The sequence below is a fragment of the Aspergillus campestris genome, assembly GCF_002847485.1.
Source record: "Aspergillus campestris IBT 28561 chromosome Unknown P168scaffold_6, whole genome shotgun sequence".
Lineage (NCBI taxonomy): Eukaryota > Fungi > Ascomycota > Eurotiomycetes > Eurotiales > Aspergillaceae > Aspergillus > Aspergillus campestris.
Window position 1 is genome coordinate 348,898 of NW_020194341.1, and position 24,330 is coordinate 373,227.

Consider the following 24,330-nt stretch of genomic DNA (forward strand, 5'->3'; position numbering starts at 1 on the left):
CCAGCCCTCTCTGTCCACTGATTTCTAGCAACAATTCCTCCATACTCCGATCAAGATGACGGTGGCATCCAAGCCAGTTCGGATTGCCGGCTGCGCCGGAGGAAACACCGATCGCTGGGACAGCATCCTGTCTTTTGCACAGGACCCCAGCATCGATGTGATCATGGGAGACTGGTTATCCGAGTCTAACATGGCTTCCACCGCGGCCGTCAAGGCTCAGGCTCTAGAAGCCGGCGACAAAGGCAAGGATCAGCCAGGGCCACCAGCATACGCCAAAGAGTTCCTCCAATGCTTTGAGCCCGCCATCCCGCATCTCTCCCGCAACAAAATCAAGCTGGTAGTGAATGCCGGCGCCGCGGACACACCCCGTCTAGCGCGGGACTGTCAGGCGATTTTAAAGCAAGCGGGTAGCCCGTTGCGCATTGCTTGGGTTGAAGGAGACGATGTGACCACCGTGCTGAAGGATCAGATAGCAACTGGAAAAGACCAACTGGGTCCCATCAGCATTGCCAGTCAGCAAGCGGCCAGCATCGATCCCGAGTGTGTTTTCGCCCAGTGTTACCTCGGGGGCTGGGGGATTGCTGCTGCCCTGTCACAGGGCGCGGACGTCGTTCTCTGCGGTCGGATTTCTGACGCTTCGCCGGTAGTTGGAGCCGCAGCGTAAGTCGTCAAGGCCGATTGAGATATGGAGGGACTTGTGACCCCCAATACTACCTCTTTTGATGAATGGCGACTAATGAATCCATCTATGTAGATGGTGGCATGGATGGACGCCGACCGATTATAATCAACTCGCTCGCGCCCTGATCGCCGGCCATTTGATTGAATGCTCGGGGTATGCGACCGGTATGTATCTCATGACCCGGGAAGGGCTTTCCTTTTGATAGCTGCACTTACTGAAATCATTCCAGGTGGAAACTACGCCGGGTTCAAGGATCTATTGAGCCAGCGCAAGCACATCAACATCGGGTTTCCCATCGCCGAGGTAGAAGCCGACGGCGAATTCACGATATCCAAAGAGAGAGACACCGGAGGGTGTGTCACAATTCCGTCCTTGACCTCCCAGCTCATTTACGAAATTCAGGGGCCATTTTATCTAAACTCCGACGTAGTGGCCGACATCTCCGGCGTGTCGATGGAGAATGTCGCGCCGGATGTGGTTCGAGTCAAGGGGGTCCGGGGACTACCACCGCCGCCAACTACCAAGGTCGGTATCACTACGAGGGGAGGATATCAAGCTGAGTTCCACGCCTTCATGACCGGGCTCGATATCGACGAAAAGTGCCGGTGGACCGAGGAGCAAATTCGGCACGCCATGGGAGATGACGTCCATCGGTTTACCGAGCTGCGGTTCCATCGGGTCGGCTCCCCCGTGCTGGATACGCCCCGACAGGACGACGCCACGATATTGTTCCGCATTTTTGCGCAGACTCGGGATCCCGAGATTCTGCGGCCAGATGTTCCGCGTGGCCTCTACCGATGGTGCATGTCAACCTTTCTGCAAAGCTGTCCGGTGCGTTTCATCTTTCTTTGAGATGGTCGATCGATCCATCTCACTAACATTCGAGGCGCACAGGCACTTACACCCACCAACGATCCGCGACAAGCGAGCCCTAAGTTATACTACAACTACCTCACCGGGCTGATCCCGCAGAAGGCGCTCCGCCACCAGGTCCACTGCTTGTTCGGCGACCAACGCGTCGTCCCGGTCGATCCCCCCGAGAACACGCAAGTCTACGGGGCACAGCCATCCTACGACACCCAGGAGCCCGCCGATCTGGCAATCTTCGGAGAAGCGGACCAAGCGCCACTCGGGCGCCTTGCTTGTGGACGATCAGGAGACAAAGGGGCCGACTGCAATGTCGGATTCTTCGTACAGCACGATGACGAATGGGAATGGCTGCGGACATTCCTCACCTGCGAACGGATCAAAGAACTGCTGGGTCCGGAGGAATACACTGGCAACGCGATTGAGCGGTTTGAGATTCCTGGGACAAGGACGGTTCATTTCTTGCTCCATTCGCACCTCGACCGCGGTTTCAACTCCTCGTCCAGTGTGGATGTCCTTGGTAAGAACACAGGCGAGTTTCTTCGCTCCAGGACTGTGGCTGTTCCGCGTGTCTTCTTACTTCGACACGGTAAATAAGATGTTGGCCACTGCTCCAAAATACCGAATCGGTATCCGGTGGGGCTTGATATGACTAACCTTCCAACTCAAGAGATGAAGAACAAATGCGTGGAGGACGCAAGGAGGCTTGGACTTTCATCTCGAGGCCGGGTAGCAGACTTGGGTTGATGTCCACAACTAGCGGGGGACGTCATGAGTTGCTTCAGGTTGAATTCTAAAAGCAAAGCCCATCGTCCGATCCAACCATTCGTCATCGGTAGACATACAAAACCTATCATTTGGTTTCTAACCCCTGGCCAATGTATGGCTGAGAAGCACCGAATATGCAAGACTGATCATCTCTGACCCCCTTACTTCATCCCTTTACTTCAATTCCCCTGGTTGCTCTGAAGAATTAGTTATTTCTCGGGATATTAAGTAACATGCGTAACACAGATATATTTGCCTCCAACAATATTCCGATGACTATATGTTCCCATTTACGTAGGTCCTGTTTCTTCGGATTGCACGAAGTCCAACAGTATGAAGACAACCCACCAGGATGATGCGGTAGAGATGCCTCATTCCCGAGATACCAACACCTCCGATATATCCCAGCCAGAACAACCGACAGAGTCCTCACTCTCCGCGGTCCAGCAATTTTTTCTAGTGATGATCCTAGCATGCTCGGGATTCTTGAATGTACGTGTATATAGTCTCTTAAACCCTGCCCAACCTCTATCCGCGTGAGCTGACAGCAAGTCTCAAGATTGCCATGGTCCAAAGCACTGTGATCATTCTCCCCTCAATAGCGTCGACGCTCAAGATACCGGCGAGCCGGCAGCAGTGGGTAGGCTCGGCGTACAATGTCGCCATGGGCTGTACACTGTTACTCTGGGGGTCCCTGGCGGACCTATACAGTCGACGCGCCGTCTTCCTCCAGGGCTCGACTCTGCTAGCGCTCACGACAATCATCCCACCATTTGTACCGCAGGAGATCCCATTTTACATTGTCCGCGCTTTACAGGGCGCATTCGCAGCCGCCACATTACCTTCAGCATTAGGCATCCTCGGGGCCAGCTTTTCCCCCGGGCCGCGGCGAAACTTCGCCTTTGCCGCGCACGGTGCCATGTCCTCGCTCGGGTCTGTGGTCGGGAATATCATGGGAGGCTTGATCGGAGCGAGCCTGACGTGGCAGTGGGTTTTCTGGATCCTGTCTGCTGTAACGGCGGCCATATCAGTCGCAGCTTTTATCATGATCCCCCGCTTTCCGTCAGCCACAGGTGCAGGAGCCAAAGGGGGAAGAGGGCGTGACCTGGATTGGGTCGGCGCACTGATGAGCACCGGTGGGATTCTGATGCTTCTAGTTTCTGTCACCGAGGGATGTTCCCTTGGCTGGAAACGCCCCTGGATACCTTCCCTCACCGTCGTGTCGGCTCTCATGCTCGTCGGCTTCTGCGCCTGGCAATGGTATCTTGAACATCGCACCAAACGGCAGCCGTTGGTCCGGCTATCCTTGTTGCACAATTTTCACGTCTCCCTGTCGTTGCTCATTGCCTGTGTCTTCTTTGGTTCATTCCAGAGTTTTTTATATTTTGCAACGTATTTGTACGTTTTTTCTCCGTTGGAAGCTCTCCGTTCCAGAACCCAGTGGCTGACCATTTGTCCGGCGTCGATCAATACAGTTACCAGGATAGTCTCCAACTGAGTCCCCTTGATACCACACTGCGGTTCCTTCCCGCTGGTCTAGCAGGCAGTGAGTTTGCTTTTCTTTCTTTTTTCCATGCGATGCTGCCGGCGATACAAGTAGCTAACCAACCAGTCCTCTCCCTTGCTGTCATCCCAAAAGCATTATCATCAATTCCCCACGTCTATCTACTCGTCTTCGCCACCGTCTGCAGCCTCACCTCGCCGCTGTTATTTTCCGTGCCCATCCCTCCCCACACCAGTTACTGGGCGTGGGGGTTTCCTGCGATGTGCCTGTGCATCAGCGCCGACATCGTCTGGCCAGTCCTCACTCTTTTGATTGTCCAAGTGCTTCCCCGGTGTGATCATTCCGTCGGGACGGGTTTGCTCAGCACCTCGAACCAGCTGGGGAGGACATTCGGGCTGCTGATTGCGACCGCCGTGCAGGGTGCAGTCGACACCCACGGAGCGGCCAACCCTGGTCGCCAGTTTCTGCGAGGCTTAAGGGCTGCCCAGTGGTTTAATACTGCGCTGGCTAGTGTAGCGCTCGCGGTTGTGCTTTGCGCTTTTCCTTGGTTGAGGGGGGCGAAAGGGAAATAGATGGTGGTTGAGACCGGGGCAGGATTTAGCATATTGCTTCTGGGTCACCGGGAGCTCGTACAAAGAGTGTATATTCATAATATAGGATATAATATATTAGAGCAAATGGAAACAAAATAAACATAGATTGAATAAGATAAAAATCGAAACAAAAACAAAAAAGAAATAAAACATACAACAGCCGGGATTCGCATGTGGTCACCCACCATACTACTAACCGGCCGGCGTGTGGCTTAAGTACGGCTGAGCGGACGGGAAGCCCTGTTCTCCACACCCTATGGTCGTATGTACTAGATACTTTAACGAAATGTTTTATAATGACCTCTTGACTATCTAATCAAGTAGGTCGCCTACTTGAATGCATGACAGTTACATCGAGTCCTCTGCTATGGAATCCAATCTTTTCCAAGCTGGGTGAAAGGGGTTTGTTATAATAATGTAAGCTTTGCGCTATCGGCTCTTCTACGACTAGATTTAGCTCGGTTGAAGAGCTCTACAGTTCTTCGTCAAAATGTTCCATTCGCCAGCTCGGAAGACCAAAATATATAGTGCATCTAAACACCTCACGAAGCCACCACAGGGATATTAATGGAAAAAATATTTATCAAATCAACAAACTACTTGTTATATTGCCATAATATGCTGTTATATGATAATTATAATGGGGTGTAATAGATGGCCATGGGATAGACTGGTATGGTAAAGACTGTACTAGAAGGAGAGAGACTATAGCGCCTGGAAGAAAGGAGCCCTAATTTGATACCTGCCTAAATCATGAGTGGAATTTTCATGGAAAGTTTGTGATATCCATAATATTGTGACAAGGAGAATACAGGCCAGCTAAGAGCATAGCAGCTACTCAACAAAGTCTGCCCGATTCTTCTCTAGATACAGATGGGCACGAATGCTCTTCCCCCGCTGCTCATAAGCCTAGTTCGACACCCCCGACACTTTGTCTGTTCGCATATCATCCCCACCACGATAGAGAAACAGCAATGGAAGCGGGTTATCATTCCACCACGGTAACTTTCCCCGGCGCTTTTCCACACTGTCCCTAACCAGGTCACAGCACCGAGCAACCGAACAAGCAACGGCAATGTTAACCACTGCCAATCAACACTTTTGCTGCGCAAACCACACCCACTTGAGCTGCGACAGGCCGGGGCTGAGACAGACTGCAATGCAGCCCTTCGCAACCGTGCTCAACCACGAGAGAAGTGCGTTGAGCGAGATCAGCCTCCAGGTAGGCCGTTGCTTTCCATCATACACGCGTAGAATGGCAATTATAGCGATCAGGATCGCAAGTGCCAGGGACAGCGCAAGTATGTCCCATCCCCACCAGCTGTCTATGGTTGAGGAAGCGTGGTGTGGCTTGCTGTCTGCGGTTTTTTCTTCGGTCACCTCCGTGTCCTTGGAGGGGGGCGGGGTAGGAGAAGATTTTCCTGCATGAGGATGCGCGTGCTCAACTGGCGCTGAGAATACTAGGGAGGGCTGTTCTGGATTAGGGTCCTTCCTATTTCTGCCTGACTCCATAGCTGTAAGTTCATTGATGGCTCTAAGTGGATTGAACGGGGGTACTTCATATGGCTTAAATTTCTTGTCTCTCTAGACTAAGTGGATATCCCTCGACAGTGGACAGACAAGGCAGCGAGGTTGTTAGGCTGTGAAGCTGCGGGGTGTATAGCTAGCTGCAGGGCGTGAGGCTGTGGTAATCTAGGTCATTGATCGGCAGTCCACCAGCTCCAAGCCAGTTAGGGTTTCGAAGCATTTTTCGGGCGGAAGGTTGATCTGCATCTATTAGAGATGACGTGGCACTTGGCAGAAAAAATCCAGGGCTGATTCAAACCTGATATGTCGCAGCTACTACCGTATATAGTATATACAGATTTCGCGCACTGAGGAACGTTAGTAGGAAAGATAACAGCAACAAAATCTCAAGCCAATACTTATGTTACAACACTAGTAGGACCGCTAAGTGGAGCACACAAGTATTCCTCTCTTTTTTTTTTTTTTTGAAATTCAGGAATGGCTTTAAGTCTAATAGTGCTGGGCGACAGCTACTTTGAGAGGCTCTATGTAGCCACTTCAAATAACTCTCTACGCGGCTGGTTCACGGAACTCTACACAGGTGCTTGGTAGTGAATAAAATTGCTTGTTGTTCTCCTCGTCGGAGACTTTTTTATGTTCAAAGAGTTGGGAATTCAGATTCAGAGGCAGGAAAATGTTCATTCCATTGGAATTTACAAGTGATATGTAGTCTGACGCTCTTGATCATACATCTACCTAACTCAAAACGAGGGTCCCTAAACATTGTAGACATACCAAACAAATAGAAATTTCATATCCAAAAGCCAATCACACAAAACATAAAGTCCTACACCTCTACAATATTGTCGTGGAGAAAGTCATGGGCAATGGAAAAGGTCTCACGGGCGCTGTGGTGCAGGTTGAGGCAGTGGCCGGTGTTCGGGATGATGTTGGTGGTAAAATTGACGGCACTGGGGAAGAGCGGAGCGGTATTGCCAGGTGGAGCGCCGGGACCCGGGGCACACATCCCATCTGTTGGGGAGCAAAACAAGCTATCAAGCTGACCGTTGATAATCTGCACTGGGCCTGAATAGCTCGTTTCGGTGGATCCCGACAGAATAGTGATCAGCTCACCCGTTGCTACTACATCCCGATACTCCCAATTGTACCGTTCAATTTTTGGGTCAAAGGTTCCCTCGGGGCCATAAAAGAGATCGCGTATGGCGCGGCGGATGGTGCCAGCGAGATAGAGAAGCTGGAGATGCGCGAATCGTTCAGGAATGCCAGCCCTTGCGGGCAGAATCCCTGTCTTCAAGAGCTTGGGCAAGTTCTCTACAAAGTTCGCGCTAAATCCGGTCAAGACAAGAGCGTCGAAATCCTGTGGGTAAAGTTGCGTCGCCCTAATCGCAAAAATAGAGCCGAGCGAGTGGCCAACGCCGACGACCTTGGGGAACTTCTTGCCGCCAATCTGGCCATTACGGAGTTGCAGTACAATCTGATGAATGACTTCAGCCTCAAGGTTGGCCTGTACTTCCAGCAAGGGGTCCGGGTGACTGGAATTCCCAGCTCCTGGACGATCAATGGCAAGAACCGCATATCCCTTGTTGGCAGCGAACCGGGCCCAGTTGTAGGGCTCAGCCTGATCATGTGGAAGTCCAAGTCCCGACCAGTAAAGTTTGTTATAAGTTGCGCCATGGACCAAAAGCTGCACTGCCTCGGCTCCGTTGTACGTTTCTGGCTCACAGAAAATTGCACTTATGCTGTAGGTGCCTTTAATTGGAACGAGAGGCCAGATATGACCGACATAGCCAAGCATAGGGTTAAGAAGGCCACCAATCAAGTCCGGGGTGTTGAGATTGAGGTTAGGTAGTTCGATTTTCTCAGCCTTGGCGGAAAGGGTAGTCGTTTCGAAGCTGATTTCTGAGCACCTAGGATCAGCGCGCGTGAGATGAGGTAGTATCACGCCGAGCGCGAGCGCAACGAGCTTGGGAGTATGCATCAAGAGAAAGGAAGAAAGTGAGCGTTCTTTAAAAAAGAAAGAAAGTGAGGGCGAAGCTCCAAGGCTAGTCAATATGACACCAAAAAGTCTTAATGTTGTGAGATAGCTGTTCCAAAAAAGCCCAATGAGGAAGTAATAGAATCAGAGACATCTAAGTGTATGGGATATACAACAAACAGCTTGGGAGTTGGGAAAGGTATGAGCCCTTATATAGTAGCAATCTGGGCAGGAAAATGCACCAGTTCGGCCTGCGATCACTAGCAAAATGCGAGTCATGGACATGCTTTCCAGTGATAACCCGGATATCAGGGAATGAACATGATTTGCCATGTTGAGATATTGGGGGGAGGGTGGGTATTAAATCTCATAGACTACTTGATCACTTCCACATCTTGATGATATTAGATCCAATTACACGGCGATCCGATCCTGCCCCACCTGCACTGTACCTACTAGCTGGTCTTGTCTTCAGCCACAGCATAGAACTATCTTCCATAGTCATCACTGTGTATCCTGAAAACGAGAGTACGAATCCTTGAAGGACTTTGCATACATGGGGAAGTCAGCAAGCAGATAAACAAAAGCTGGATATGCCATTATACAAAAACCAAAATCTTGATCAATGGGGATCTGTATTCCGTAGTGCTGGATTATGATTAGATTGATTAATGAAAACGCAGTGCTCTGATATCCACAAGGCAGTCTGATTGAAAAGTAGATACTAGTAGCCTTATGTGATAGGGTGTGATGGTCTGCAGTAGTTCGCATATTACCTTGTCAATACCCAAATCCACACCACACTAGAATAATAAGGTAACCTATGGGATGTCCTATATAGATCTATTTAGTGATGCAATTTTATAGATTGTGTCTAACTAGTCTATAGTAAGAATTTACATTTCAATGATCAATATGGTAACCCTGTCCTACATTTTTCAGTAATAATCTAGATCAGAATTATGAATGCTCCGAAGAGATTTCGATTAGAAAATGTCAAGATTACTAGTTTGTAGCTGGGCCCATCAAATATGAACTAGTAGTATATCACTAGCCTCTTGGCTCTTTTTTTAGACTATTTAATCCATTTACTTGATTAAGAACACACATTATGTTGAAATACCAGTCATATCAAGCCCGATTCAATAGTGATTTGGAAATTTGATGTAGTGGCTGTTGATCATGGCTTGGACAAGCCACTAGTTCTGAATACCACTGTATCCAGCTGCATAGTAGTCAGACAGTCACCCTATGTTATTAGCGCACTAGTTATGTTACATTGCCACATCTAGCAAGACTATTATATGTTGGCCACATATAAATCTTACGGGACAAGGCGTTAAACTATCCAATAACACTCAACTTTCCCCATGATCATAGGAAGCCAACAGATAAGTACAATGTAGATGATTTCATAAGGCACTATGAAGGGCTATGATACTAGTGATGTGTAGGGAAAAATGCTCAGATTATTAGAAGTTTCGATCCCTAGTCTACTATCAGGTGATGTTTTAACTGATTAATCACCCTGTATATGATAATCATCTATAATTACAATCTAAATCTATCATGAATGGGTAAAATCATACTTCTATATAATTTCGAGGGCTAGAAGACAATCCAGTGTGATATACATTTCTATGTGGGATAATAGAATCTCCAGAGGCGTGCTCTGGATACTATATATAACAGCACTCGTGACTTTACTGTGGGTAAGTACTAGGTTATCTTCAAGCTATTCTCATTAATGCAGTTATCTGCTGGACTTTTGGCCTTCTCCAAGTGTGTTGTTCTTATTGGTTCCTATGCATCAATCATACTGATGACGTTGCAGGTAAAGATGTCAGCATACATTAAATCACATTGCAGAAAGCTTATATGTATCGCATATCATACGTATGTCCACAGTTTCTTCACAACTCTCAAGATATCCTTTCAAAAATGGTATTGGACTGCTCCTTCGCGTATATTGATATATATGTTCAACGATCGGCATGCGGAGTCAACCGCCTTTCCGCCCCATACCCACCACGGGCAGTGGCCCCATCAGCACTAACTCCACCGGCACCCACACCATCAGCATCATCAGGCGGGCAGTATACTCTGAGGCATTTTGTGGGCGTTGAAACCTGATTGTCGGGTCTCAGATTATCCTCACCCTCTTGCATATTCCCTCCTACGGTCATTGGGTGAGCAGTGGGGCGGGTTTAGCCAGAAGAACAGTGGTCCAAAGCTTGGAGCGGGATTATCTTTCCCTAGTCGGCGGTCCTCGTCCGATCAGACACTAGAGTCTGACTTCTACGCGATGATTTCTCCGTGAAGACGGGAAGCTAGGCTAATGTAACGATCCCAATTGCTAGTCTTGCCACTCGCGATCGGTGGGAAAAGTATCTAGCGTTTACCACCTTGGTCTTCCTGATCATCCATATGGACCCTGAAGAGCCAGCCAATTATGGCAAGCAATCAAAAATAGGAGTCTGACTGGAACTAGCTAGTTAGACCAACAAATCGAGCTGTTTCAAGTGTAGCCCAGGGCTTAATCGCCATGCCCTACCTGCCCCTGACTTTGGTATTTAGCGGGGGAATCGTGCTGCTCTATATCTAGTTGGACCTTTCACCTCACCCAGACTGATTCTTCATCTTCTCTAACCCCGCATGCTCGAGTCGTGACGGGATAGAACGCCCGAGGCTTCAACGGACGAATGTTATGGAACTGCCGCCGCCACCCCCAGGTCTTGACATCTACGAGGATCGATCGGGCAAGGTCATTGCTTCCGTGCTTGCTCCGGCAATTCTCGCCGTCATCGCGGTAGGATTGCGGGTTTGGGCAAGATATATTTCTAAAGCTGAGTTCAGATGGGATGACTATCTAATTATACTAGCATTGGTTGGTTTGCATGCTCTACACCATGTCGATGTTGTGGAGACGACTAAGCTCTTTACCAGGTTCTGTCGAGTGCCAATTGTGCGACCAATATCTTGAGTAAGGGATATGATACCCTATTATTGAATGGACGATTGAACTGAAGATTCAAACCACAGTGGCGAAGCTAGGTGGAATGGGCAAGCATATATGGCACCCCGATATCAACATGGAAGTGATGTACCAGGTCAGTTTAAACTTGCATCCAACCCCGAGGTGACATCCAATAACCTTGTGTATTTGCTATTAGCTTGTCTTTGCTATGGAATTTATCTATAGCTGCACGATCCCCGCAATCAAGATGTCGGTGATTATGTTCTATCACCGGATCTTTGCGATCTCCCACTTCAGATACATCTTGTACATGTGTTCCTTCCTTGCGATTGGCTGGTTTGTTGGTGTGATGGTTGTAAATCTGGTCCAGTGCAAACCAACCCAGTATCTCTGGAAGCAATTCGCCGAACCACCTGGCAAAGGGGAATGTATCGACGTTCAAGCATACTTCATGGGGAATGGCATTGCCGAAGCTGTCACCGATTTCATCATCCTAGGTGCCCCGTTCTACGAGGTCTATAAACTCCAAATGCCAACTCCTCAAAAACTAGCCGTCATGTGCATCTTCGGTCTTGGAGCCTTGTATGTGTCCTTGCAGCGAGATGATCCCCTTGATAGATACTAACATGGTATCCGTCTCATGCAGCACCTGTGTTGCAGGTGCCCTTCGGTGTTATGCAGTCAAAATCATGAATGAGTCCGAGGATGTTCCTTGGAACTTTGGCCGCGGATTTATCTGGAGCTCAATTGAGCCTTCACTTGGGATTGTGTCCGCATGCCTGCCGACCCTCCGACCTATTGTCCGGTATCTCTTCCCATCCGGGTTCGGTTCCAGCAAGAAAACAAGCGACTTCTACCGCTTGCAAGAAGGCGGGACCTTCGTGTCTGGCACTGGCAACGTTGCCCTGACGAATGACATTCGTCGAGGTAATAGAGACTCGTCCCCCGATCCTGGACTCCATGACGACCCTGATCATTTTATCACGGTCCAACGGGAGTTTATGTGGTCCTCCAAGTCCGCTACGAACAACTCCACTCCCTGATCGAGGCTCGCCCTTAGGAAAGGCTTGTATTTACCGGTCTGGTCTCCCACGACCAGGGCCGTGCTGAATTCGGCTCTAATCCGTCTTATCGACCGCTCATATTGTAAAATTGATTCCGAGAAGCGAAACTAGTATTTCCTATCATTCTTCACCTAATCCACCTTTTTTCTTGCGACTTCATTTCTCCAAGATTCCACCGTTCTGTAAATAGTACTCTCCTGTCGGATTAGCGTGGAGTGAAGCTTTGACAAGGCATTCCTTGTCCCGCGTTCCACTGTGGATCCACTGCCCCCAAGTTATTATGGTCTGTGCAAGGGGGTCTTTCATGTGATTGGGTAATTACCAGAAGTAGTAATAGCGCACTCGCTACTGGAGACACTTTCGCCTATTTGCTCGGGTACGTGGGACGGTCCGTGACTTTGACTCGTGTACCCGGCCCTGAGCCCCACTGATCGTCAGAGATCGGGTCATTCACATGCACTACTTCAAATCCTTCGCACACCCCGCTTCTATAGCCTGTTCTGCTTATTCTCCAAGTGTAGGGGTCTTGAGGGCCCGAGAGGGCGGAAACTGGGCTATCTTCTAGGATAGTCTTCCATGCACACCCCCATTCACCCCTGATACCGTGGTCCAACACAGTGACATACCCTTCACATCTGTACAGCTATATATGGTAACTGCTTACACAGTCTCTACGGCTTGTACTTGATTATGAACGCGCTTGGAGGAAAAACGTATCGTGGCTTGATGCTAGTAAGGCACATACGGGTGGGGGCGGTATCTGAGTCGGGCAATCGATCTTCATGATCATCTGTAGGCAGACGGTGTATTATAGTATGAAGTCCATAGACGTAGGATGCGTTAGTGGGCGCAAGGAATGCGACCCGGTGTATCCGTGGCTCAGGGGGATGCGGGGTTGGTAGCTTAGGGTGGTAGCGTACCACGGGCTCATAATAAGACAGACACCATAGGCAGATATCAGAAAACGCAGCCCAAGTACACCAATCTTGACGACCATATTCCAGAAGTCATTACACCCAAAAAAGTAAATATAATAAAAGAAAAAAAAGAAGGAATGATGGACAAGATTAATGTCCACACGGACTTTGCATCCCTTCCACTCCTAATTACCCTCAGCGCACCTCTAATCATCTACCTCCTATACCACCTCGTCCTCTTCCCACTATTCCGTTCCGATCTGCGCTCCATCCCAGGCCCATTTCTCGCAAAACTAACCGACCTACACCGGCTCCTTCTGGTGCGTACCGAATCCGCCCACGAGCACCACCTGCGTCTCCACGAGCGCCACGGACCTCTCGTTCGCCTGGGACCCAACAACGTCTCCGTTAGCTCCCCCGCCGCCATCTCCATTCTGTACAACACACGCACCCGCTATGCCAAGTCGGACTTCTACCCAGTTATGGGCAACGTCGCGCACGGGAAGGTTGTGCCCACGATCTTCTCCACGCAGGACGAGTCCGTTCACGAGATAATGAAGCGCCCGATTGCGCAGGTATACGCCATGACGAGCCTCAAGTCATATGAGGCACTGGTCGAGAGTACCGAGATTTTCTTCTTCGACAGACTGAGGGAGTTAGCGGACGAAGGGAGGCCTATCGATCTGGGGAAGTGGCTGCATTGGTTTGCAACGGATGTGGTCTTGGAGATTACGTTTGGGAAGAGGCTGGGGTTTTTGGAGCGGGGTGAGGACGTGGATGGTATTATACAGATGATTGAGCAGCGGTTTTCGTATGTTGCTGTTGTGAGTGGCCTCTTTCTTTTTATGCTATTGCGGAAGTGTGGTAGTTTTGAGAGCGTCTGCTGATGAAGCCCGTTGGGTTGATAGGCCGGCCAGATGCCCTGGCTGGATAAGTTGCTGCATAAAAATCCGCTTATTGCGTTTTTGTCTGGGTTGTTCTCGAAGCCAACAATGTCCCCGGTTATGAAGTTTGCCCTGGAGCGGATAGAAGAGCGGAAAAGAGAGTTCCGCGAGTATCCTGAGAAAAGAGGTGAAGGACGAGACTTCCTGACCCGTTTTTTGAATATTCAAGACAGCCACCCTAATATTCCCGACTTGTAGGATACTCATTGCAATCTTTTCTTTTGATCTATGCTGATATAAGATATTGCAGTTGGATCATCTCTTGGTGCCAACAGAACGTCCAAGCTGGCTCCGATTCCACTGCCATCACACTAACTTCAGTGATATATCACCTTTTGAAAAACCCGGATACTATGGAGACTCTACTAGCCGAGCTAGACAATGCTAATCTTCCATCACCGATTCCCTGGGATATCGCACACAAGCTGCCTTACCTTGATGCTTGTATCAAGGAAGCCCTGAGGATGACACCGGCAATCGGAATCCCATTAGAGCGAGTGGCTCCGCCCGGTGGCATAGAGCTATGTGGAAATTATTTCCGGGGTGGGACAGTGCTTGGGGTGAACGCTTGGGTTTTGCACAAGGACAAGAAAGTGTTTGGGGAGGATGCCGCTTCCTGGAGACCAGGAAGGTGGGTTGAAGCCAGTGAGGGCGAGAGGAAAGAGATGGAACGGGCATTATTTGCGGTGAGTTCTCCAAATAACCGGATTTTGCAGCACTAGTATTCTGTATTAACCAATTGAGTGATACTGATAATGATTTTCTCAGTTCGGAGGGGGTTCCAGGGTTTGCTTGGGTCGAAACATCTCGTATCTGGAGATGTACAAGGTCATTCCTGAATTACTGACAAGATTCAAGGTGGGCCATTCTTTCGGTCTTGATTGTCTATTTTCGAAATAGTAGCTTACAGTTTGAAATCTAGTTTGAGCTAAAAGACCCCTCGAAAGAATGGGCATTGAGGAACGCCTTTTTTGTCTACACAAAAGGTGTTGAAGTCACGATACAAAGGAGGGAGAAGTGAGGATTAAACTAAAATCTTTTTCAACTGAGAGTACGAGATATCTTGATAACTGACTACTTGTAATTATACGAGTCAAAAATAAGGTGAAGCAGGCATGAACATATACATTTGAAAGCATACTTAGCATGTATCTATCTATTTGGGGTTTCGAGCTCACGGAAAGCTTCATAGAGCCATAAAGGAGAGAAATGTGGAGGAGGCGAAAATATAAAAGTGGTAACTATATTCAATCGAACCACACAAGACGGTTTCCGTCTTTAGGATGTATGTATTATGTTGAATAGTGCGATGTAAGTGGCAACATGTCAGCTGACTTCTGTGTTTTCCCCGCATAAATTGTTGTTTTGACTTCATGTTTCTTGCAATCTTTCAACTATTCGCAACTCTGCCATAATCATAGAAACCATCACATTTATCATCATTTTCCGACTGCTTTTATTAGTTCTTCCACACATTACATATCTAAACCTCTCTGCGACCACCAGTCCCATAAATTCCATCGATGTCTATCAGATAATAGCGGGACGTACAGGATCATGCCCTACTGGGCAGCATTGGGTCATAATCACACGAACCCCTCTTTACACCCACTTCCCTTATTATAACGCTTGATACCCGATGCATTGGTATAACCCTCAAAGTAATGCTATTTATTTATGCAAGTTCAATTCTAGCTTTATGGGCGCCACTTGAAACACTTTCGTATAGGGCTGCATCGGGCACGTGACTGTGATCATATGAGTGCTGTGATCATATGAGTGCTGTGATCGCATGTGGCCACCCCTAAAAGTTTCTAGTTTACTCTCATATGATATCATAGCCAGGTTTTCTACTCTACCTAGCATGGTACAGAAGCTATCGTTGGTGCATTTACCCCAGCCTCATACAAAGGGAGAAAGCAGCCTAGCACGGGACGCACAATCTGGTGATGAGCAGAGAATATGAATGAGGTTCTTGGCGAATAAATCGCATGGTTACTATGCGCTACTAGACACCCGTGAGTTAACTGATATTACTATTATTCCAAAATCAGGACAGTATTGTGGAGGTGCGGAACTGGGAGACATTCAATCCTTGGGCCTTCCAAGATAACCAGGGAACCAGTCAATTGACCTAAGCATAGAATTTTGGAATAAATGACAGCATGTGGCGTATCTTCCGGGAAATACCATAATAAAAACAGACATTTCAAAGAAGAAAATGTGATTAAGAAAGCCCTGTGTATCTAATTCAGTATGGGAATGCACGTGGGTGAGCAACTGCAATCGGTCAGCATGCCAGCTGACTTGCAGGGCATGCAAAGCCTATGGGTATCTTCAAACAATGCCCTGGAGAAAACTGGTATATTAGAGAAATGGCATCCATAGAAGAGGATTTATGTGGCTGATTCAGCGCGGGAGTACCGGTGAATGGTGGAGGTATAACCTGCATAAATGAGGTATCTTCGTGACCTCATAGCAAAAGCAGGCATCTCAAAAAGGAAAGTCCGCTCAAAAGGGAAGGTCCGCTTGAAACCTCTACGTTGTTGATTTGGTAAAAAGTAACAGATCCCGTCAAGGGTGGAGGAATCTCAAAAAGGAAAGTCCGTTTAAAGCCCGTCTTGATGTTGTTGATTCGAGATGAAGACATCTCAAGGGTGGAGGTATCTCATAAGGGAAGTCCGATAGAAAACTCCATGTTCGTGGTTTGGTATAAGAAAATCAAATCAAGTATGGAGGTATCCTAAAAAGGAAAGTCCAACATAACTCTTTACGTTTTTTAGTACTGTTGATTCAATCTGAAGAAAAAGGTTCAGGATGAATGTATATGCAATAGATAAAGGGAGTAGATACCTCGAAGCATATGAACCCTCAAATATCCCCTTTCTCTGTGCAACTTTGATTCATAACCACATTTGCTGGTCCAAGTTATTGAGCACTATCAGACATACTCGGAACTAACTTTCGTATTTGTTACATTCATAACTCTTACCTTTGATAAAAATGACTGCTTCAGAGCGCGAACCCATTGCCGTTGTCGGGATTGGCTGTCGCTTTCCTGGAGGTGTTTCCACCGCAACGGAATTCTGGGAAACGCTGCAGCAAGGTATCGATGCTATCGGAGATATCCCGAAAGACCGGTTTGACTCGAGCTCGTTCTACGACAAGGATCCCCAGAAATACGGGAAGATCAGAAATTGCAAGGGTGGCTTCTTGGACGACATCAAGTCATTTGATGCTGATTTCTTTGGCTACTTTCCGGCCGAAGCATCCAGGATCGACCCACAACAGCGTCTCGCCTTGGAAGCAAGTGTCCATGCACTGCAGGACTCTGGAACCCCTCTTGAGAAGGTGGGCGGTTCACGGACGAGCGTTTTTCTCGGTACCTTCATGTATGATCACCTCGGCATACAGACAGCCACTGAGCAGCGGGACAGTATTAGTCCCCATGTGGCTCTGGGATCAATGATATGGGCAACAGCAAATCGAGTATCTCATCGCCTGAATCTGCAGGGCCCGAGCATTACACTGGATACTGCCTGCTCCAGCAGCTTGTCAGCATTGCATCTTGCGTGCCAGAGCATCTGGGCAGGGGAAAGTGAGGGGGCCCTAGCTGGCGGCGTTAATGCTATTCTTCGACCGGAAGCAACGATCATGCTATCGAAGTCAGGGTTTCTGTCCCCAGACGGATCCTGCAAACCTTTTGATGCGTCGGCAAACGGTTATGTTCGCAGCGAGGGCGTCGGAATCGTGTACCTAAAGCCTCTCAGCACAGCAATCCGGGACAAGGACAGAATCTACGCATGCATTCGTGGCTCGCTTGTAAACCAGGATGGATACACAGCAGATGGTTTTACTGTCCCAAGCTTGGCTGCACAAGCAACGTTGTTGGAGACGGTCTACACACAATCCAACATAGACCCGACCAAGGTCCAGTATATAGAAGCCCACGGACCCGGCACCCTCGTTGGGGATCCGGTCGAAGCAAATGCCCTAGGGAAACAACTTGGACAAAAACGTTCCGAAAAACAAGAATCCCTTTGGATAGGGTCGGTTAAAGGGAACTATGGCCACCTTGAGGGGGCTGCTGGAATCATTGGTTTCATCAAGGCTTCTCTCGTTGCGTTCTATGGCGAGATTCCCCCACAAGTCAACAACACAACTTTGAATCCTTCCATCGATTTCGAGTCGCTACGACTTGACATATCGAGGAAGAAAATCAAATTGCCCCGTGATCAAGGACAAAAGATATTGGCCGGCGTCAACTCCTTTGGTGCGGGAGGTGCCAATGCACATGTCATACTTGAAGAAGCACCAAATTATATCGGCACTGGTGCTGGAAAGTCTCATCGCAGGCCCCGCGTTTTTAACCTATCTGCAAGGTCGCAGTCTGCATTAGCGCACACTGCCCGAGATCTGGCTTCCTTCCTGCGCCTACGAAAACATTCCCTCGAGGATGTCGCATATACCCTGAACATGCGTCGGGACAAGCATGCAGAATTCTCAGTTATCCCGGCGCAGGGATTGCACGAGCTGTGTTCCCGACTTGATCAGCTCGGCTCCCAGCAAGCTTCAAAAAATATCTTGACACTGCAAAAGCAACCAGGCATATCCTGTCCTAGAGTCGCTTTCGTGTTTTCTGGTCAAGGTGGCCAGTGGCTTGGGATGGGAATGCGGCTGGCGTATCAAGAACCTACTTTCCGTGAACATCTGGCCGCCTTTGACAATGTTTTCGCCTCTCTTGCGCAGTTCTCAATCATTGAAGAGATTTTTGGGCAACCAGATGACTCCAAGCTCAGCAAGACCACAATTGCGCAGCCGGCAATAGCGGCAATACAGATCGCATTGGCGAGAACCCTTATCTCTTATGGTATCAAACCGGAGGGCTGCGTAGGGCACTCCATTGGTGAGATTGCTGCCGCCCATATATGCGGCGCACTAAGCCTGGAAGACGCTGTTAAAGTGATATACTTTCGGTCCCAGATACAGAGCAAGGCCGCCGGGGCCGGGTCGATGCTGGCCACAGGACTTTCGGCCAAAGAAGCTGATAACCTAATACAGCGCATGCATGCTGGCGGTGGTGTGGAGATCGCGGCCCTGAATGGCCCCAAGACGACTACTTTAACGGGAGATATAGAGAGCCTCGAGCATGTTTCCAGAGAGCTTGAGAAGCGGGATGTGTTCGCTCGGTTTGTCAAGGTAGACACTCCATACCACAGCCGCTTCATGGACGCCCTGAAAGGTGAACTTTTGGAGGCCCTTTCTCCAATCCAAGGAACCCAAACTGAAATCAATCTGTACTCCACCGTTACAACGACTGTCGAATTGGGGAGGCACTTGAATGCGAGTTACTGGTTTGATAACATAAGGAAGCCGGTTAAGTACACCGAGACAGCAGGTGGAATGATTGAAGACGGCTTCAACTTTCTGGTCGAGATCGGACCGCATCCAGTCCTTCTATCTGGTACTCAAGATATCGCAGAGGCTGCTAAGCGGCTAGTCTACCTGCTCCCAGGCATGCTCCGCGGTAGCGATGTTGAGCCCTTCTCCCGCGTCATAGGTGCCACTCATGCGGTAGGTAGCGTTGTCGATATCTCATCATTTAACGGCGGAGGCGGCAATCTTATCGATCTGCCCCTGTACCCTTTCCAAAGGCAGCATTGTTGGTTTGAGGATCCAGAAGCTCAGCAGAGCCGTCTTGCAGAGTCTCGCCATCCGTTTCTCCGAAGCTCGACCAGCCTGACCGACGATGAACATGGTGTACTACGACTTCAGCTGAGCACCGGTGTTTCGCCGTTTTTAAGTGATCATGTGGTTAACGGAGCAATTGTCTTTCCAATGACGGGACACATTGAGGCAGCATACTTAGCTGCCAACAAATTTCTCAAACATCAAAGGATCTGGTTGGAAGATCTTCGATTTGAACTCCCCGTGGTCCTCGCTGCCGCAGAAGATTTTGCTCCTCAGATTATGTTAGAGATCACCAGCTCTATCAGTGATTACGTTCTCAGCTCTCGACGGGCCAATGCAGCCCCAACAGCTGCTTGGCATGTATGTTCCAGGGGTCGAATCAATTCCCGCGATATGCCGCCCAGAGCAGACGCAGAGGCTCTTGACTCTGTGAAGACTCGTCTGCAGTCAGGAACACAGATGAACACCGATGCGTTTTATCGAGGGCTCGAAGACGCAGGCTTCCGGTATGGCGAAGCATTCAGATGTGTTCGAGGCATGTGGCGCCTTGGCGAGGAGCTTTGCTCTGTTGTCGAGCTCCCACCTTCCTTGATTGACGAGGCATCGCGGTTTACCTTCCATCCTGCGCTTTTGGATGCTTGTGTTCACACCGTATACGCTTACCAGCATCACGTCGGCAATCCTCACAGTGTGTACTTGCCTAGTCATGTGCGATCAGTAGATATTACGAATAATTACCCTGTCACATCTGTCTTCGCACATATCCAGATACATCAGCTCGACCATATGTTCCTAATATACAAATTGACAATATATGGACACGATGGCCAGCTTGTTGCAATATTCTCTGACTTAACGATGAAACAGCTCCAAACCAAAACTTTAACCCAGTCCAAGGAGCATCGTGTATCTTTTCAGTTGGAGACGGAGGAGCGGTCAAAGAGGGAGGAAGCTGATTTTGAGAACGTCTTAATCCTTGACCCACCGGGCAGCTTGTTGGACTGGATACTACCTACTGTTCAGAGCGCATTTCCCCGTTCGCGCATCTATGAAAAGGATCTAGAGGCAGTCAAACCCTCGTGGGAAGCCTCCGAATGGGGATTCAATCTGGACCGACGGACACTTCTCATCGTCCCGGCGTTGCTGTCAGGCCCCCCACAGAGACATATCCACGAAAGCCTGGACGCTTCGATTCAAACACTTACACGTATTGCGTCTTGGATTCACGCTCAGAGTGGCTTTTGTACGGTCGTGGTACTTACACAGGGGGGCTGCATGACGCCTGCAGATACGCAATGCAACCCTTTCGCCTCTTCTGTAGAAGCAGCTACACGCGTGATGGTGAACGAGTTTCCGCATCCTAGCATTCGAACCATTGACCTTGCAATGGATACGGCTGAGCAACAAACTACATTCCTCAAAGCAGAGCTGCAAACTCTTCGATTCGGTCGCCATGAGACAGTAGTAGCTCTCAGGGATGAAGACCGGTTTGTCAGGCGGATAGTGTCTGTGGATGTTGAGAAGGAAGAAAATCTGAATCGGAGGTCACTTCCAGCCAGAGGAGGAAAGTATCAAGCAGAAAGGGGCCAAAATGGGGGTCTAGATAACCTGGTTTTGAGGCAGCAGTCTTTCTCACAGCTGGGTCCAGATGAAGTGGGGATTGAAGTCCACGCTGCGGGCCTGAACTACAAGGACGTCTTGAACGCCATGGGCTCACTAAGCGATAGAGCCACCTCTGATGGTCTGACTGGTCAAAATCTGGGGCTCGAGGTGTCTGGACGGGTTACAGAGATTGGAAAGGATGTGAACGATATTGACCGTGGTGCTCTGGTCATGGCCCGAGTTTCTAACGGCATCTCTGGTTATGCTGTTACCAGCTATGACCTCGTTGTGCCTGTCCCCTCATCCCTTTCTGTCACCCAGGCAGCTTGTGTGCTGGTCAGTAGCACGACAGCGTACTACGCTCTCGAATACCTCGGGCGACTCACGGCAGGAGAAAGCATTCTGATCCATTCAGGAGCGGGTGGTGTGGGAACAGCAGCAATGCAGATTGCCAAGCACATTGGAGCTCGTGTGTATGCAACAGCTGGGAGTCCTGCGCGTCGAGCCCGGGTGTCCGATATGGGAGCTGAAGCAGTCTTCGACTCCCGATCTTTGACATTCCATGACGAGATCAAGCTAGCAACTCAGGGTCGGGGTGTCGACGTCGTGTTGAATTGTTTGCCTGGAGCCATGTTCTCACAGTCTATGGCATGCCTTGCTCCGTTCGGGCGCTTCCTGGAAATTGGAAAGACAGAAATTTATCGGAACACAAAGCTTGGCTTGGAGAAACTTGGTCAAAACTGTGCCTTCTTCGCCGTCGACATCGATAGATTGGCGGCACAAAAGCCAAATTTACACCGTCAGATCGTGGGAGAGGTATGCAAACTTCTTGGTCGTGGGATATTGGTACCACCACAAATTACTACGCATCCGATCTCGGAACTATCCATGGCCCTAAAGCGACTATCCCGGTCTTCTGTGATGGGCAAGGCAGCGGTGGAAATGCCGCCCGGTGTTATCATTGAAGCAATGCCTCCAAAACATTTGAAGTTGGATGGAACTCGATCCTACCTAATAACCGGTGGTACAAGTGGGTTAGGGCTGCACTTGGCCAAATTCCTGGTTGAGCGAGGGGCGAAACATCTCGTGCTCGTCAGCAGGACAGGACCAAAGACTCCCGAGGATCACGCTCTCATATTACATTTGCGACATAAAGGGGTCTCGGTTAACATTGAGACTGGGGATATTTCCAACATCGAAGCAGCTGAATCTCTGTTTCACCAGCACAGACCATGGCCATCGATTGCAGGTGTTATACACTCTGCCGGTGTATTGGGCACTATCTCTGCCCACGACGTCACACCGGACAGCTTCCGAACAGTCTTTGCCCCTAAGGCCCTAGGAGCATGGAATCTCCATCAGACAACTCAAGGGCTACATCTTGACTTCTTTGTCCTAGTATCGTCCGTTTCCAGTATCCTGGGGGTGGCAGGACAGTTGAGCTATGCAGCGGCAAATCAATTCCTTGACGGGCTGGCACAACATCGCCAGGCATCCGGCTTGCCCGGCACTTCACTTAACCTCGGGGTTCTGGGAGAATATGCGGGCATGTCACGCACCTCTTCCGGTAGTAATCGAGTGGTCCAGCTCGCTGAGTCGGAAGGCCTGTCCACCACAGATCTACCGACGGTCTTGTCTGCGCTAGAACGTGCTCTTGACCACAGTACCTCTCAAACCATGATTTCTGGTATTGACTGGTCAATGTTCCTTAAAGCCTACCCCCACCTAGCCTATGACGGTGCTTATCTTGGGCTAGATAAGCAGCAGGAAGCAGACAAAAACGACGAATCCCAGGTGTTTTCATCTCGACTATCGGGTCCAGAGAGAGAGCAGGCTATCAGAGACACGCTACAGGCTGGACTGGCCAAGATATTAGGAGTAGATACCAGTCGGATATCTCCCACAGAAAAGATTGATCAATACTCTCTCGATTCCATGACACTCACCCAGTTGCGAGGGTTGATCCTACGGGAGTTCAGAACCCCGTACCCTCTCATAAGGCTTTTCGAGGGACCGAGTCTGCAAGAGGTTGCCGCAGAATTGAATGGGACATCCCACGATACACAATCAGCAAACGAAGGCTCCACCAATATCGGGAACGATCAATTGGGGTCTATGTCTGATGATGGGCTGATCAAGATTTCGCCCTGGTTTGTTCGGGGCAGTTCTGTCAACGCCCACTGTCCCCGTCTATTATGTGTTCATTCCATGGGAGCCGCGGCAACACTTTTTGCTTCCGTCTTATCAAACCCTCCGGACGGGCTTGATCCTATCGCAATGCAGCTTCCCGGTCGTGCAACTCGCTCTGACGAGCCTCCCGCGTCCAGCATACCAGAGGTCGTGGCCGGCACCCTGAGCGACATGGAGAATGTAGTCGGCTACCCCGCCATCATCTGGGGGCATTCATTCGGAGGAATCATTGCATTTGAGATGATTCGTGCCTTGCGACGCCAGGGTAAGCCTTTGCCGCAGCTTCTTGTCACCGGCACAATTGCTCCAAGCCTTATCAGTATTTGGCAAAAGCGGGATATCCTGGTTGAGGTTGTTCGGGAAGACATTAGCCCCGATTACTGGATGTCTGTGGCACGGTACGTCGATGATGTGGACTACCTGCGTTCCATTATGCCCTTGATGAGACAAGATGGGCCTTTACTGCTCAAGTATCAGTTCCATGAGGAAGATCCATTGAATATACCTATCACGGCGTTCACTGCGCGTCAGGATGACTTAGTGTATTTGGAGGAGATATCCGCCTGGAAAAAAGAAACGAAGCAATTCCGTCTAATAGAAGTGGACGGGGACCACTGGTTTTTGTATCGAAACCGTGTGCTACTGAGGGAGACCCTGATAGCTATGGCATGCGACCTTGACACGAGCGACCCAAAGAACTGAGAGTCTGAATACCTCTGTCTAGAGAACTGGCTATCTTGGAGAGGTCACCAAAGGCCTTGTTCTGGATGGTTAGCTCACGGAATTGCATGTGCTTTTTCCCCCCTGTTTATTACCTGTTAGAGCTTACCAAGTGATAATTTCATGATTGAAGGAACATCTTGCACTCCGGCACCACTGTATACGTTCTAGTTCCTCTCTTGATATAGATCAATAACCAGTCGGTTTTCGTCATTTTGCGTGGTTATGTCTGCTCCGTGTTGTAGGGGGTAGGCTTTATATTGTCGACCCACGCAAAGAACACTACCCCATGAGAGAAGACAATCATTG

The 24,330-nt window shown here is 49.3% G+C and overlaps 6 protein-coding genes across 6 annotated transcripts; 5 read left to right on the forward strand and 1 right to left on the reverse strand.

Annotated features, from left to right (window-relative positions):
* Positions 1-55: 55 nt before the first annotated feature.
* Positions 56-2,146, forward strand: P168DRAFT_236494 (acyclic terpene utilization AtuA family protein; the record flags this gene model as incomplete). Its single annotated transcript, XM_024833525.1, has 4 exons — positions 56-660; positions 755-846; positions 912-1,459; positions 1,577-2,146. 4 exons carry the CDS (start codon positions 56-58, stop codon positions 2,144-2,146), a joined length of 1,815 nt encoding a protein of 604 aa, XP_024692699.1.
* A 754-nt stretch (positions 2,147-2,900) lies between these two features.
* P168DRAFT_220628 (drug resistance protein) lies at positions 2,901-4,348 on the forward strand (the record flags this gene model as incomplete). The annotated part of the gene is made up of 3 exons (XM_024833096.1): positions 2,901-3,715; positions 3,793-3,863; positions 3,930-4,348. Coding segments are annotated over 3 exons (1,305 nt in total), but the record flags the coding sequence as incomplete, so codon positions are not given.
* A 2,419-nt stretch (positions 4,349-6,767) lies between these two features.
* On the reverse strand, positions 6,768-7,919 carry P168DRAFT_343234 (alpha/beta hydrolase; the record flags this gene model as incomplete). Its single annotated transcript, XM_024841829.1, has 1 exon — positions 6,768-7,919. One exon carries the CDS (start codon positions 7,917-7,919, stop codon positions 6,768-6,770), a length of 1,152 nt encoding a protein of 383 aa, XP_024692701.1.
* Positions 7,920-10,623: 2,704 nt separating this feature from the next.
* Positions 10,624-11,936, forward strand: P168DRAFT_297039 (uncharacterized protein; the record flags this gene model as incomplete). The annotated part of the gene is made up of 4 exons (XM_024838147.1): positions 10,624-10,807; positions 10,959-11,026; positions 11,090-11,475; positions 11,540-11,936. The coding sequence occupies 4 exons, from the start codon at positions 10,624-10,626 to the stop codon at positions 11,934-11,936; spliced, it is 1,035 nt and encodes a 344-aa protein (XP_024692702.1).
* A 1,078-nt stretch (positions 11,937-13,014) lies between these two features.
* On the forward strand, positions 13,015-14,839 carry P168DRAFT_236530 (cytochrome P450; the record flags this gene model as incomplete). The annotated part of the gene is made up of 5 exons (XM_024833528.1): positions 13,015-13,698; positions 13,783-14,012; positions 14,069-14,504; positions 14,587-14,676; positions 14,741-14,839. 5 exons carry the CDS (start codon positions 13,015-13,017, stop codon positions 14,837-14,839), a joined length of 1,539 nt encoding a protein of 512 aa, XP_024692703.1.
* Positions 14,840-16,821: 1,982 nt separating this feature from the next.
* On the forward strand, positions 16,822-24,003 carry P168DRAFT_236056 (fatty acid synthase S-acetyltransferase; the record flags this gene model as incomplete). The annotated part of the gene is made up of 1 exon (XM_024833505.1): positions 16,822-24,003. One exon carries the CDS (start codon positions 16,822-16,824, stop codon positions 24,001-24,003), a length of 7,182 nt encoding a protein of 2,393 aa, XP_024692704.1.
* Between the last annotated feature and the right edge of the window lie 327 nt (positions 24,004-24,330).